The sequence below is a fragment of the Anopheles maculipalpis genome, chromosome 3RL (genome assembly GCF_943734695.1).
Source record: "Anopheles maculipalpis chromosome 3RL, idAnoMacuDA_375_x, whole genome shotgun sequence".
Classification (NCBI taxonomy): domain Eukaryota; kingdom Metazoa; phylum Arthropoda; class Insecta; order Diptera; family Culicidae; genus Anopheles; species Anopheles maculipalpis.
In genome coordinates this window covers 12,372,558-12,387,775 of record NC_064872.1, presented here as the reverse complement: position 1 = coordinate 12,387,775, position 15,218 = coordinate 12,372,558, and the positions used below count along the sequence as shown (strand labels likewise).

The window sequence follows — 15,218 nt, the reverse complement described above, 5'->3', positions numbered from 1 at the left end:
ATAAATCGCCAAATACTGAAACGTAAAGAAAAATACTAAGGATGACGAAATGCAACGCCCGGAAGTTGGGGCGCATTTCGGAAAAGACTACACATGCATGTGGACACTAACCAACCACCAAAACCAGCGTGTGCTGAATGTTATTGTTTCCTTAGAGAAATTTACTTATAGATAAAAGAGTGTTACCTTCTTCCGCATGCGATTCATGGGGGCTGGTCGGTATGAAAAGTATGATATATGTACCTACAAGGATGATAAAGGACGGTAACTGATCGATTAATTAGCTTGCGAACTGTTTCCGGGGTTCGAAAATTTTGAAGTAACAAGTATTAGCCACTTAGTATCGTAGGATAGCTCGTAAACCGGCTTCACAGCATTCCTAGGAGGTTAGCGCGAAACGACATTGGATAGCAAAACAAAACCAAGGCCAGAGTGATAAGATAGGCGCTAAGATTCAGATTCCGCGTATCGTATATATCGTCTTTGTCTCGACTTGTCTGTTTAAGAAAAACAAAAAATGCTTTACATTTACCTGGTGAGCAGCAAAAGTGAACTAAGGGGAAACTAAGTATTAAATGCTATATTGATCGTTCCAGCACTGTTTCTGCATGCAAACAAGCCTGCTTTTGCTTATAGGTGCGCAGCAGGACGCAGATTAATGCTCGGTGTGTCCTCCCAAACGGTGCTTTGGATGAAGGATGAATTTTTGCGACCAAAAGCCAACGCAAAAAGCAGTATTTGTTCGAAGTAGCGGAACCTTTTTGGCGTAAAAATAACATAATTTGCCATTTTGCAGTGCAGTTGAGCAAAGTACAGGATCGAAGAAGTTGGAAGCTTTTAGCAGAATGAAGTTTTAAACACACACACCACGCATTACAACAAAGCAGAAACAAATTGCTTGCCTTATTTGCTTACACACTGCAACACAGAACGAGCGTATTGTAATCGCTTCATGATACCTGGTGGACACACAAGTGTGCACAATCAAGGTTTTATGGTGCGATTGGTTGGTAGGAGTATAGTAATGCTGCAGTTTGAGCAATTCATTAACTTTAGCTAGGTAATTTTGGGGTATTAGCGGAAACAGGAACAGAAAAAAACCACACGTGGAACTAATTGTTTCACACGTGTTTGTGTGTTTGTGTGTGGAAAGGTGGGCACCATACAAAGAAAGGCGCAATTTATCAGCGATACGTCCATTAATGTTTCGAATGTTCCGCTGCGCAGGATGTTTCGATTATCCTGTGGCATTATGGAATAGGAACTCACAGTTTAAAAGTTTTAAAAGTTACCAACATTTGCATATTTTTTGGTTCAATTTTCGCCGGCGTACAGTGATGAACAATAGTTTAAGACCACCTGCGAACGAAAGCGAATATTCAACAAATCGTCCTGATAAGATAAATAATCAAATCGATTCCTAAATTTCTTTTTCCATGCTGATGCAAAATATAGCCACAGCACATAAGACCATTAAAATAAGGTCATTAACCTATTTTAAAATTAAAACAAAAAATTGTTTATAGTTTTGGGTATCTTTTTCTTTACTTTTTTCAACGCAGGAGCTTTAATTAGCTAGCTAACTTTTTTGATGTCTCAAAATTTTTATTCATGTTTTAATCATTTATGAACTTATGGATGACACACAAAATGCTATACATATGGTACGCTGATGCTGATGAACATTCAACTACATTTTGGCGAAATTATACTTCGTAGAAGTATCATAAGCTGCAGATTAAAAATCGCATATGAAAGAGGTCTTAATCTATTCTCCGTCACTGTATACGGTAGCCGGCAAAATATAATGGCCATTTTCTCCATTTTTAACGCTTAACGGGAGCCAAAATTTGGTTATACTTTAGTTTATATCTTATTAATTGTGGGCTCCTTAAAAATGCAACATTAAAACATTCAATTGATTCAAGGTGGTTTATTTAAAATGAAAGTAGTTCAATTTAAATTGGAGATACTGATAGATACAAAAATTCTCCACCTCAACGAAAATTCAGTTATCAAAAGCAATTAAATTTTGTGTATTTTTCACAATTATAATTATTTTTAATAATTTAAAGAGCCTTTCAAAAATATTATTTCAATGATGCAAATAAGATATAGAAGAATATTGGTGAAATTGTAATAAGAGAAGGAGTGTACTTTTATTTTGCTGCTTACTGTAGCTGTGCAGGATTTATTTATTTTATGAAGTATCTTCCCCCAAAAACGATTTAAAATTATTTCAAAACAACAGCTTGTCGCGTCATTACCATGCTTTTTTTTTTGAAAAAAATTTCCGATACAATAATTTATAACAGTTAGAGGAAATGAGATGAACAAGCTCCACACTAGTGACAATCATTATTGTTTTGTTTCTTTTTATCTCTAAAACTCACTAAAATTGCTTTCGAAACACACCCACAAGATGCCACCGACTAGCTGGTTTTATGCAAGCAGTAGTAGACACAACAGATAGCAGCAGCAGCAGCAGCAGTAGAACATATCAGAATGGAGAAAATAGACTTAGAAATATAATTATGCCACTCCCCAAACCATTTGAACAAAAAACGCTAATACTACGATCTGTACGATCGAAAACATGATCGCCGAGTTCCTAAACTCCCCTTGAATGAAATAATAGAAAAAAAAATAAAACAAAGGTAAACGCGTAATGCGTTAGAGCGTATAGTAAACGATAAGCCGGAACTGGATGAAAGTTGCTCGCTTATTGTAATAGAAGGTTGTCGTTTATTTTCTTAATTTTTAGCTACTTTACTTAAGTAAAACAGCTTGCAAATTCGATTTTGTTCGATTTTGGGTTGCAAATATTACTTTTCTACTATCGGCCATTTTCGAACAAACAAAAAAAGCCGTCAAGATGGCGAAACATCGTAACATACATGAAATTCATCTTACCATTAATCGATTGAAAGCAATTAAATTGGTCATTCAAAACTACGCAGTATGAGCACATCATTTCATCACGTGTCATGCCAATACGGACAGGGAAACAGTGCATCGAGGATGGAAATGTGTATGCAATACAAAAGCACTGCTAGAATCTCTAGTTCCAGGTCGAGTCTTTAGCATGTATACAGCTTGTGAAAGCATTCAAACTTTCCAAGCTTTCTCATGTTCCCTATAAGCGATAAGTGCAATGGCAACGCGTACCGTCGAATAGGTGACGAAACCGTCATCCTAGCGGCAAGTTGAGCAAGCATAAAATAACTCGGTACAGCTTGAAATGGGCAAGCCCGCGTTACGTTAAACTTCCTGCAGGTGTTCGAAATTTAAGAAAAAATGGACGTTACAAGCGACGCAGCAAAAGCAAAAAAATAAGGAAAAGAGGGATGAAGAAAACTTTAAAAACTTTAATCTGATAGGGTTTAAGGAGGATGAAAGGTATTGGAGAGTTACAAAACGCTGAGCGCAGAGTGGTGACGGTGAGCAAGTTGAAAGAAGGTGAACAAAAAACCAATTATATGTAACCAAACTGATAGTAATAAAATGAGATAATCTTTCCTAAGCGCGCAAAGTTTCTTTATTTGTTTTGCTTTCTCAATTACTGTCTGATAAGTTGAATCCTCAAATAAGCTGCATAAAACCTGTTTAATAGTCGTAAGCTAACACTATCCTCCTAGCTCTCACTCCTTACTGTAACTGTTATAAACTACTCGTCCGAACCTTCGAACATAAAGTCACCATCGGGCTGCATCACGGATAGGAACATCTCGTCCGTCATATCGTCATCGTCCATCGAAAACGGTGAAGGATAATAGCACGGCGTGCACTGCATGTACGCCACACCCGTATTGTGACCGGTACACTCACACGTTTGGCAGCTGTTCGGTTTGGCCGACGCAGCGATACGCTTCGCAAACACTTTGATAAACTTCTTCGTGTGGTTCGAGTTGGACCGATCCTGGCGTAGCTTGTGCCCGCCAAAGATGGACCCGTCCGTTTCCAGCGCTAGTGCAATACACTCGCCGAGCGTTGCCTTGGGCAGCTGAATCTGGCGCCTCAGATCCGAATCACCCTTCAACTCCTTAACATCCTTCTTCGTGTAAGCCAAACCACTATCCATACCGTAAAAGAGTCGTGAAACGCGAGATTTCTGGAACGATAGTTCATGGTCTGCCAGGATGTGCAGCTTGATGTCATTCTCAACCAACAGCTGGGCAAGCGAAGAATAGTCTAGCTTCATCCGGGAAGCGAAACAACGCGAACACGGCAGTAGGATGAACGTTTTCGATGCCCCAGGGCGGAAGATAAGTTTGGAGGCTTTGATAATGGCGTCAAAAATGTCCTCATTGGTACCGTTACCGATTGTGATGTGATCGAAGAACGGTTGCAATCGATCGTGCCGCTCAAAAACATTGTTTCCAACCACAACACTGTGCGCACCATCAAAAGGTGCTGCACCACCAAACGCTACCACACCGAACAGTGTGTCCTGTATGTTAGAATCCTGCAACTCGCGGTAGATGCCGTCCACCAGCAGATTGATACTCTTGGTCTGGACAAAGTGATCGTTGCAAGGTTTCGCTTCGATGATGAACACAATGTCGGCCGCCTTTGGAACTGCCTCGTCCCGTAAGGGAACGAAGGATCCTTCCGGTACGTAAGTTCCGTTCATTAGCAAGCAGCTGAAAGACGAGAGGGAGGCAGCGAGATAAATTAGTAGGATGAACAGATGGAGTTGATGAAAAAAATGGGACATATATTAAGAAAAGGGTAACGTAGTATGTTTAAGGAAGACAAGAATTCATATTACATTACATTACAAACTATAGCAAACCAATCGCAGAAATATATTTTTCTTCGATGTTGAAGGTGTATTTTCTACGCTGAATATACACAGCGGGTTGGACAGTTATCTCAACCAAAGGGAAATTTCCGTTATTGTTTATAGACAAAGGCGTGAAGATCAACATGAAGTGCTTTTAAGTCAACCTAAGAATTAGAGTACTTTTTTCATGCAAAGACTTAAGCCAAAGACCCACCTGATGCAACTGTCTGGCACACGCAAAAGCGTATCTTCGAGCATACAAGCCTGAATGTATGCCAGTGCGGCTGTACACGCACCCCGATCGGTAGAGTTATCATCCCGATGAGCCGCAAGATTGTTGCCCAAATCCATACACATTTCGTAAAATGGCGTCACATCGACTATCGGGAAACAGGACGCAAAGTACGATAGCTTATGGCGGAAGAAGGAATCACACAGCTGGCTAAGCTCGTTCGAAGCACTGTAAAAGTTGCTGGTGTGATTCGTTGTGGTGATTGGCGTACTGCAATCCGGTAGCGCCCAACTATCGATAAACTGTTCATCCGTTTGGCTGTATCGATTCGACGAGGTGATCCGATCGTCAAACGGTTCGTTGTTCATCGTACCAAGCAAACCTGCCATTTTGCCGAAGTACCAGCCGTCCAACTCCAACCAACATAGGTGGTACCGGAGGCTGCAAGCGAGCAGGAAGCCACGTCGCGATTCAACGTACAGCAGGTCCGATTCTTGGAAAACTATCGTTTCGGTGCCGATCATTGCGGGCAATGCCGTTGCTTCTTTGTTGTTGATTTTCACCGACTTTACATAAAATTAATATCAAAAAAAATATTAATTGTAGTTGTAGTTGTAGTTAGTCTGTTGTTGTAAACAGAAAGAGCTATTATACGTACAATGTTTAGCACATCGATCGCCAGTATGTCCTCCTCCGTTATGAGAGTGATCTGTCGAGAAGGTTGTCCATCCTTTTGTATCTAAAATGGGCACGAATGCAAAGTTAAATACAAAAGATTAATCATCTGTGGTTAGCTACCAGAAACCCAAATCATTCTTACCGATGGTTCCAAAAGTAACGTTAACGTTCGGTTGTGGTAATCGTGTGCCAACAGATACCGACACCTGTTGGAGTTGTTCAGTTCAAGCGATAGGAAACGCTTATCGAACGACATGTAGTGTCGGGAACCGATCAGCAATCCAACACTCTTAAACGGTGGCAACCACATCTGAGGCCTTGCATGGGCACATACCTGATTCCACAACGTCCAGACCGTCACATTGCTGCCGGCAAACAGATCCTGTATGTCGTGGATGTACTTAAACTCTGGTATCTCCTCAAATTTGGGCGTTTCGTTGAATGCATGCCACGACATGGGAAGTTTCTGTTCCAGCTCAATCACTCCATGGTCGGGATCAAAAATGAACTTGGTCTTTGCTTCGCGATAATGATTTTCCGTCTGCAAAGCGGTCTGTGCTATGTGCGTCAACTTGTTGCGTAGGATTAACCACGTTTGTTTTAGACGCCTGTTAATCTGGAACTCTTCGGCAAGCCATTCCAGCTTGGCTTGTGTCTCTTCGTAACGCTGTAGGAAGAATTGCACGAACTCGATCTTGCGCAGCTCTTTGATCTCTTCCTTCAAACCTTCCATTACGTGATGAAGCTCCCTTGCGAACGGTACCACTTTCATGTACTTTTCCCACAGGAAACGGCGCACTATCGATGAGTATTTGCTCAAGTTCGTTATAATGTCCTCCGTTACCAGATCCTTGTACAGATTGTCTAGGTCTTGGGTAAAGTTTGTGACTGTATTAAAGTACGGTGAGTCTGCTATCTCCTGGGTTTTGTTGTACAAAAATGCTACAAAGATATACAAACCAGGTCATTAACGAAACTACTCTTCCAACTCCACGCTGTGAGGAGATGATGAAGAACTTACTGAATATTTCATTCCCCACATACCAGCCCAACGATTCACCGTAATGCGCTAGCCGAATTATCGTAGGCTCTATGTTCTGCAGGAGCTGATGCCAGAACGATGTGGCCATCACGATCGTCTTGTCCCAAATATCTTGAATGTGCTGTAGAAATTGTATAGAATAGTTTCATTTAATGAACACGACGTTTTCCTTGCTTCAACGTGCACAACCGTACCTTTATAAACTGCAAATGTATGTCCTTTACGAACTTGTCATATCGTTCCAGTGAGCTTTCCAGTGTGGCTGTCAAGTATCGGGTGCCATCGCCTTGGAAAATTTTACCAATAATATCGATCAACTTCTGATACGACAGCTTCACATGCTCCAGCAACCAGGTGATCGATTTGCCAAACGCTTGTCCCGATTCACCCATCACATGCCACAATTCGGTCAGAATCTTGGGCAACGACGTTATCTTATTCCTAATCGCTAGCTCATCCAGCACTGTGACGGTAAAGTTAATAGCAGAACGAATGTAAAAATCATCCGCCGCATACGATGCGTTCAGGAAGCTTTCCAAATCTTCCAAATCATCCTGCAGTACGGCCAAACCAGCCACATCCTCAAACAGTCCTTCTACATAGGGTAAGGCGGCCTCGTAAATGCCCCAGGTCGTGTCCCTTGACTCTAGATATACATGCTTGATCCAAAACTCGGCATATTCCAGCATTCCTTGCTGCATCCGATTAACGTACCCCTTAATCCAGCTCTGTACATCCGACTTGATCTGAGGACGCCATAACAGATGGCCCGTAATTAATCGCGAATGGTTCATCTTCAGGTAGTACGTCACGTCGACTTCGCGCGCATTATCATAATCGCGCCAGAAATCGAAATACGCACTGCGCGAGTCCGGCACAATACCGTACATATGCACGTTCTCCGAACCGTCCGGTGTCATGTTAATCTTCATCTGCACCAACCTGTCGTCTACGTCCAGGTGGAAAAAGCCAACAGCATCAACGTCCGTGCCATCCAGCAGGGTTCCATTGATTAGGTACACCGGATACGCACCGGCCGCCTTTGTCCACAGACGATATTTACTGTGGGAAGTAATGCGCTACAAGAAAAAAAAACAAATTAGTAAATAATTGAGTACCTTAGAAGAAGGATATTTTGATTGTGTGCCATAGTACCTCATAAAGCATCTCCTTCTGGTGCACGTTTAACGAGCCAAGCATATGGCCGTGCATTTGTGACAGATAGGCACGTTTGTAATGCGAGTTCGAACTAACACCGTACAGTCCGGGGCGTAAACCGATCGAGCCGATCGAATCCATATCCAAATCCGATGCGTCATGCCTTCCAAACAGATGGTACGAATAGTTCCAGTACCCAACAACCGGTTTCAAATCGTTCAAATTGAATCCCATCGCCACCAGATGCTCATTGTCGTCATTGTAGCGCAGTTCCATCTTCGAGCTGAACCAACGCTTCGGATCTGTTACGTAATGTGCATTCATCGTAACGTCCTGCTGGAAACTGGGATGTCCAACGGACACACGAATGTGTTGCCCGTTCGTAGTACTGTTGTCCAAATCACGCCATTCAATACCACCCCGCATTGTTCGTTCCTTTGGAAGTTCACCTTCCTCCTCAGCATTTTCCGTACGATTCGGACTGTACGAGAAAGTAACATCGGAATCGAATGCTTGCTTTGTATAAGAATACCATCCATCGGCTGAAATGTTACGCTTCGGGTAGGATATTTGCAGCGTAAAGTTTTGCGACGCCAAATCGTCCCTGGATCGATTGGTTAGCTTAAAATCGTAAGCAATCCAAACGGTGGGCGATAGTTGTAGTTTTGATTTCTTTCTGCTCACATCATTGTCCTCTTCAAAGTTGGCCGTCAACACTACTGTGCGGTTCGAGTGGTTGGCTTTCACGAGATACTCGTTACCCAGGTCCTTGCTTAGCACGTGAAGTTCACCGCTTATTTTGAAGTTTGATTGATTACGCAGCTGGAATATTTCGGCGCGCTTGATATCCTGTCCAGGGGCCAAGTGAAGGTGGTAAGGTCAAAAGAAAATTTAAAAATCATTAGAACTGTTCGATGAATCGTTTATGAATTACACTTACCAGCGATCGTATGGTTGGATCTGATGTGCTTAACGAATGCACATAATGTACTCCTACAGGCATGCGCTTATTCTCCAACGTCACGTCTATCGTTTCCTTATCAAAGCCGGTTCTACAAAAGAGATCCAAGGATAGTTTCGTAAGTTTGTCGAATTAATACTAACCAATATATTGTCTGTAAAAGTGTATCCCAATCCTTATAAGGATTCGAATCTCAATCTCAAAACGAATCCGTATCGGATCAAATTCCAATAGAATCCAATTAGGATCCAATCCGATTCTACTCGTCCTATGGTTTGAATCTTCGAATCTTCGGAATCCCGAATCTGCCAACACAAAACCAAAAGCGGTAAAAAAAAACTTACCTTGATTCCATCTTTGAAGTATACTGTCCACTAAGCACCTTTTCGCTATTATAGTCAATCTCTGCATGCCCGTTCGTGATCAACGGACGCTGCGCCAACCCATACTTAACCTCTGCAAAATGTCTAGTTTGCAGTGGTATTTCGATCTTGATAGTGCCTTGCTGTTCGCGATCGAGATTATTGTTCCGATAGGTTGCCTTTGCATCAAAAATAGCGCTCGATTCAGGCCACGTTCCCTTCAAATAACGTATAGATTCCAGTGGCGTTTCGATAAACTCTAGTTGGCCATGTATCCAGGACACATTTAAGAACGGCGTGGTACAATTAACATCACCCTTCATGTTGGATAGATTGGTGAACGCTACATTAGCGCTGGCGACCTTTGTTGATGCCGGTACCGAAATATTGCCACTGTTTTATAGATTAAAATAAAAAAAGACAGACATTTTCAACTATATCATTTTTCTCCGTTTTCTTATGCTTCTACTTACCTAAAGAGATATAATAAGTCGACAATATTGAATGTTCCATGAGCAGAAAATGCGTCCTCCAAATACCACGGTCCTCGCAATCGTGCCATCAACTCACGTTGATCCCCATTTCGGAATATGTTCATCGTCGTTTGTATTCTCTCTTTGCGAATATCCGGACCCCAGTCAAATCGCACCAGCACCCGCTGATCTCCGATACCGCTGTACTCCGTCTGGTAGGCGTAACGTTTGCGACTTTCATCCGTTTCGTACGACGTTTCCATGTTGAACGTTTTCACCTTATCCATAAACGGTAAATCTCCGTTCATAACAAACGCTAGCGTGTGCACATCACCTACCGGTTTCGGTAGTAGCACCTTCATTACAGCGGACACATCACGGATGGAAATAAAGTCTACTGAAGCGTTAGCGCTGAATCTGTAGAATGAAGAGAATGAAGTTTGTTTTGTGTACTTCCGATGGAACTCACCACCATACTTACATCCAAATGTTGTTCAAGTTGAGATCACCACCGAAAGTAAAGTTGTGGTTGTTTTCTAGATCCGGGCTTACATACCGTACACCGGTACGGAAGTAACGTTCCACCGCATTTCTTACCACCCGATTCTCCAGTGCGAACTTCATGTCTGACTTTAGTGCCCAGTTCCACAAGCAGCTAGCATCACCGGATACGTTCCGGATCGCGTATCGTGCAATCACTGAACCTGATATCGGTTGCACATCGAACAGCATCTCGATATCTGCTTCATCGATACCGTACTGGACCCAAGGAGAATGGAGCTTGAACATGCCCACTGTTTGTTTGTTCGCATCCGGAGTTATTCCGATATTTAATTTCACATCTTTCACACCTGGTTCGGACGATTCCAGACCCATCCTCACGAACCAATCGGACATTGCTTTCAGTTTAAAGTTACCTTCCAACCTGGCTAACTTAGCTCCATTTTCGATTTCCAGATTCAAGCTGGTAACGATCGCATTTCTATCGCACCGATACCTTATTGCTCCTATTGATCCTTCCGCAGTAAGCGGTTGGAAATGTAGCTCCGCCCGGTAGGGAATGTCATCAATGATCGTTGCTTTACCATCCAACTGGAAAGTATGCTCATTACGGAACAACTGTCCCGATACGTCGTACTCGCTGTCCTCGCGGTGCTGCAGCCTTCCATGGATGGATAAATTCTTGTAATCCTCCATCGGTACACTAAGATCAATGGAGAACATTTCTCGGTTCCGTTCTGCTTTCACTCGTACCTCCTCTACTACACCTTTCTTGTCGTAGAACTTAACATTACAGTAAGCTTTAGGTATCGGCGATCGGGTGATTAAGAAGTCGGTATTGATAAGGTTGATGGGTAAGAAATTGGATTGATACTTTCCGGCACCTTTGATGTAATGAGGTTTCGCAAACGACCAGCTTCCATCCATGCGGAACTGTGCAAAAGAATAGGCGCAACAATTAACTTGGATGGTTGAAATATGGAATCCGGAGTAGATTTATGAATCTACTGTGACTCCGACGCATAAAAACCGGAGTATACTCCAGAAAAAAAACGGAGTAAACTTTGGAGTTTATTTAGGATTATCCGAAGTAACTGCAGAGTAGTGTGGAGTTTAGTCCCGAGTAGTGGGGAGTTCACTTCCGAATAGTTCCGTAGTTCAATCCGGATTATACCGGAGCAGTTCGTAGTAATCTCCGATATTAATCTCGGATTCAACTCCGGATTATTCCGAAATATACTCCGGATTAATGTGGACTAATTTCTCCGGAGTTATTACGAAGTAAACTCCGGAATTCCACGGAGGATTTAGCCATAACTAACGTATAGTACTACTTACATTGCTATACAAATCACCGTCGTTGACCATGAAACCCAGATCCATCAAATTTTCGGTGTTGGAGAAATCTTGCTTGTAAAACACTCGGCAGGCATAGTACGGCATTAGCGGGGCACGCACCCAGAGACTCATGTATGTATCGATGAATTCGTCTTCGCTCTGTAGAAGTAGAATACAACCAAATAGTGTGAGCGATAGCAATAATCACGATAAAACAATCCTCAAACTTACTTCAAACGATAGTGCCAATGATGCATCAGTAGTCATAGTTTTAGCAGTCAGATTACCCTTATAGCTGTGATCCTCCAGTTCCAGTGATCCATTGAGGAACACTTTTTGCAAATTTTTCATCGGCGTCATCAGGTCTACCAGTGCTTGATGTTTGTGCACCTCCGCCTCATCCAAATTGTACCTGTAGTTCACACGGAATCCAGTATTGACCCATTCCGAACGGTTGTTGAACTTCACATTCATGCCCACTGTTATGTCCGTTGCAGCGTAAGAGTATTTCAGCACAAAGTCCGAAGTTATCAGGTTTGCTACCGGGAACGGTGTCTTGAGACGCAAGTTATTTTGCATGTTCAGGAAATCCTTCAGATAGAATCGATCGCGAATATCGATGTCACCTTGTGGAAGCTTCAGCTTACCGATCGCTCGATACTGTGAATTCTTCTCCGTCAGCTCCAGCGTACCCACGATCGTCGGTAGCACAATCGTGTACAGCTCAATGTCACCGATCAAGTTAAGCAAATTCTGTTCCTCCTCCTCATCGACGTACTCTTCCTCTTCCTCTTCTTCCTCATCCAGCTCCAGTGCAGTTTCGTCACTCCACAGGCTGTCCTCGACCATCGAGGAAGCGGTCTGCGATAGCAGCTGTAGTATCAGGTTCGGTTTCGGCTTGGAAATCGCTTTCAATCCTAGCTTGTACTCCGAAAACTTGCCCGACAGTTCCACATCGAAGTACTCGGGTCGATCACTGTTGATGACCACTTTGGCGATCAACGCACTTTCCTCGAACTTTTGCAGCGGCGTGTAGATGCGATAGGAGTACTCAAAATCTTTCAAATGTGCCTTACGCCACACACCCGTACAACCCAGTACCATGTTATTCATGCCGGCACGGAAATCAATATTGTTCGATTGAAGCTTACCGCGCAAAATCACTTTTTCGAACTCCTTTAGCGGCGTGGCAAGCTGAAATTTGATGTCAAAGTTCTGCGTTGAGACGACGGCGTAAAGCAGCTCTACGCCGAGCGCTGTTTTGGGTGTAATAACCTCCGCCACTAGATGACGGTTCTTCTCGCTCACACCGAAACGTCCATTTATGTTGCGATAGTTCACGTTCGACGAGGTAATATTGGTCGTTAGCATACAATCGACCAGATTGCGTACATGTCCCTCCACTACCATTTCGTACTGATCATCGTCAAGCTGTACTTCGGCTGCTCCAGTTATGGCTCGGTTTTCGTTGAAAGATATCTTCGTCACCAGAGCACCGGTCCGGTAGCTCTCGAACGGACTGATCAACTTCAGTGATCCTGTAATGTTGGTGTACTGCTTATCCACATCGTACTGCCAGTTCGAATGGACGGACAGCACCTGGGACGGTTGGTTCGCTGGTTGATGCTTAACCGAACATATCGTTTCGAACTTGTTGGCCACATATTTGTGTTTCAAGTGCAGCTTTACCGTTGGGACGGGTTGTATAGTACTAATCAGTTTAGTGTCCAGTTCGCAATCAAATATCTGTTCGTTCGATAAATAATAACCCATCAGTTCGAGCGCCAGTTGATTGTCCTTAGCCCAGCTTGCAATTAAGTTCGTAATCAACTTATTGTCCCGTAAGACAAATGTTCCGTTCAGCACATTTTGTGGCCAATCGGGGAAGGTAGAATTCAATTCGAACAGTAGCTCCATTTTGGGAACAATGTAATCATCCTTGCGGGCATCCAGATGAATCACAATTGCCTCCGAAGTGTTCCATGAAATGCGCGCATTTGCCAAATATCTTAGATCGGTCAGGTTCGAATCGAACGTGCCGCTAAAGGTACGGTTCGGGTAAGACAGTAAGAATAGTCCATCGTAAACCCGATCCTTCGGGGTATTTAATTCTCCCGATAGAGCAATCCGTTGTGTTGGATCACGGTTCGCATCCCACTTGAACTCTACACCGATTTCCCGTTTGGCTGCTGTCGAATAGCCTCGGAGGGACACACTTACATCGCGGACTCTGCAGAAAAAAAGTAAGATCCATGGTAGTGATAAGCAAAATGCTGCAATGGTCGGATTCGTTTCCGGATAGTAGATTCGGAATTGCATTGCATCACGGAATTAATTTCGTAATCGGAACCGGACCCCGAATCGTTCTAGTTCTAGTTCTAGGAATCGGAATATATTCTAATAATTCGATTTACGATTACGAGAACAGATGATTCGTGGAACCGATTCCGGAAACGTTTTCGTAATTAGTTCCGAAGCCAGATGCGATTCCGAACTTCCGATTCAGAACCGATTCCGAGCCCCCAACACTGCTCCCAATTCTGTTCACTTACTTGTCAATATGTAGCTCCACATCCAACTGTTTCACGGGTACCGATTTCAAAAGGGCCGAAAACCAGTACTGTTCATCCTTCCATTGTAGCTGCGCATAAGTCTTGGTTCCGTTCTCGACCTGCTGAGTGTGCTGCAGTATGATTCCGTACGGTTTCTTGTCATACATCGCCTTTACGCTCAAGCGATTATCATACTCATCCTGGATGTATTTTAGCTCACCGTAGGCTTCCCTGAATGTCGGTCCAATTTGTGCCGCCAGCTTTGCGTGATGGTAGCTTTTCACGTTCGAGCTACGATCCTTGTACCAACCGCTAACGTTTAGTGCGTGTGCCGAAAACCATATTCCTTTAAAATCAAACTAGAAGAAAAATGCAGGAACCACAATACAATAAAGTGCTTAATTTTACACAAATTAAAGCTTTACTTACACTGTGCTCTTTCTGAGTTTTTTCCATCACTCTTATGGAACCCGTGCACGGATGAAAGCCGGGCACGGTCAGGTTGAACATGCTCTCGAACCGAAACAGCTGCGACCGTGGAATGGATACCGAAACCACACCAACCACATCCCGATCCGGGGCATATCGGAACAGCATCCGGAACGTATGATCTACACCTTTCTTCAGCATATTTTCATGACTAAAACGTAATAAAGTGAAGGTAATTAATTTTAAAGTTTCCCCGCTTGTCGGATCAGACCGTCGAACTTACACAATCATTGCCTTCACGTCAACCTTTGATTGTTTGTTGGTAACTTCAAACGACAAGCTTGTTCGTCCAGCCGGATTCTCTACCGGTTGCTGGTTATTAGCCGCCAGAATCAGCTGGCTGCGGTACGGGTTATCATTGGCGAAAATGATCTTTACCGTCGTCAGATGCTTTTCATTCCTCAAGTCCGGTGCATTGTTGTGCAGCAAGGTAAAATCGAAACGGCCAATACCCTGCAGCAGTGTGGCATTGAGCGCTACGTCAAATTTCGGATAAGCGCTAGACCGTAGGTCAAAGTTGCCGCGGTACATCATCAAATCCTTTTTGATCGCTTCTGCCAACGCATTGATCACCAAACTCTGAGGTTTGCTGGATGAAAACTGAACAAAACACGAGGGGTTTAAAATTAGTAGTTTAGGATACATA

General features: G+C 43.2%; 3 protein-coding genes across 4 annotated transcripts in view; 1 reads left to right on the top strand and 2 right to left on the bottom strand.

The window, feature by feature from the left end:
* Window positions 1-15,218, top strand: part of LOC126563823 (epidermal growth factor receptor) — a 371,336-nt gene that overhangs the window by 320,927 nt on the left and 35,191 nt on the right. The gene's annotated exons all lie outside the window — the stretch shown is intronic.
* LOC126564735 (galactosylgalactosylxylosylprotein 3-beta-glucuronosyltransferase S) overlaps window positions 1-15,218 on the bottom strand; it is a 147,459-nt gene that overhangs the window by 116,454 nt on the left and 15,787 nt on the right. The window lies entirely within an intron of this gene.
* Window positions 1-15,218, bottom strand: part of LOC126563713 (uncharacterized) — a 158,202-nt gene that overhangs the window by 138,244 nt on the left and 4,740 nt on the right. Inside the window, exons 5-20 of the mRNA XM_050220356.1 lie at window positions 14,796-15,172; window positions 14,513-14,723; window positions 14,084-14,442; window positions 11,763-13,761; window positions 11,532-11,690; window positions 10,174-11,126; window positions 9,693-10,109; window positions 9,202-9,612; window positions 8,837-8,948; window positions 7,894-8,745; window positions 6,933-7,817; window positions 6,718-6,859; window positions 5,839-6,638; window positions 5,677-5,757; window positions 5,001-5,584; window positions 3,646-4,643 (exon numbers count right to left, since the gene is read on the bottom strand). Of these exons, the coding sequence (XP_050076313.1) occupies window positions 3,668-4,643; window positions 5,001-5,584; window positions 5,677-5,757; window positions 5,839-6,638; window positions 6,718-6,859; window positions 6,933-7,817; window positions 7,894-8,745; window positions 8,837-8,948; window positions 9,202-9,612; window positions 9,693-10,109; window positions 10,174-11,126; window positions 11,532-11,690; window positions 11,763-13,761; window positions 14,084-14,442; window positions 14,513-14,723; window positions 14,796-15,172 (9,318 nt within the window). The 3' untranslated portion in view covers window positions 3,646-3,667. The remainder of the gene's footprint in view (window positions 1-3,645; window positions 4,644-5,000; window positions 5,585-5,676; window positions 5,758-5,838; window positions 6,639-6,717; window positions 6,860-6,932; window positions 7,818-7,893; window positions 8,746-8,836; window positions 8,949-9,201; window positions 9,613-9,692; window positions 10,110-10,173; window positions 11,127-11,531; window positions 11,691-11,762; window positions 13,762-14,083; window positions 14,443-14,512; window positions 14,724-14,795; window positions 15,173-15,218) is intronic.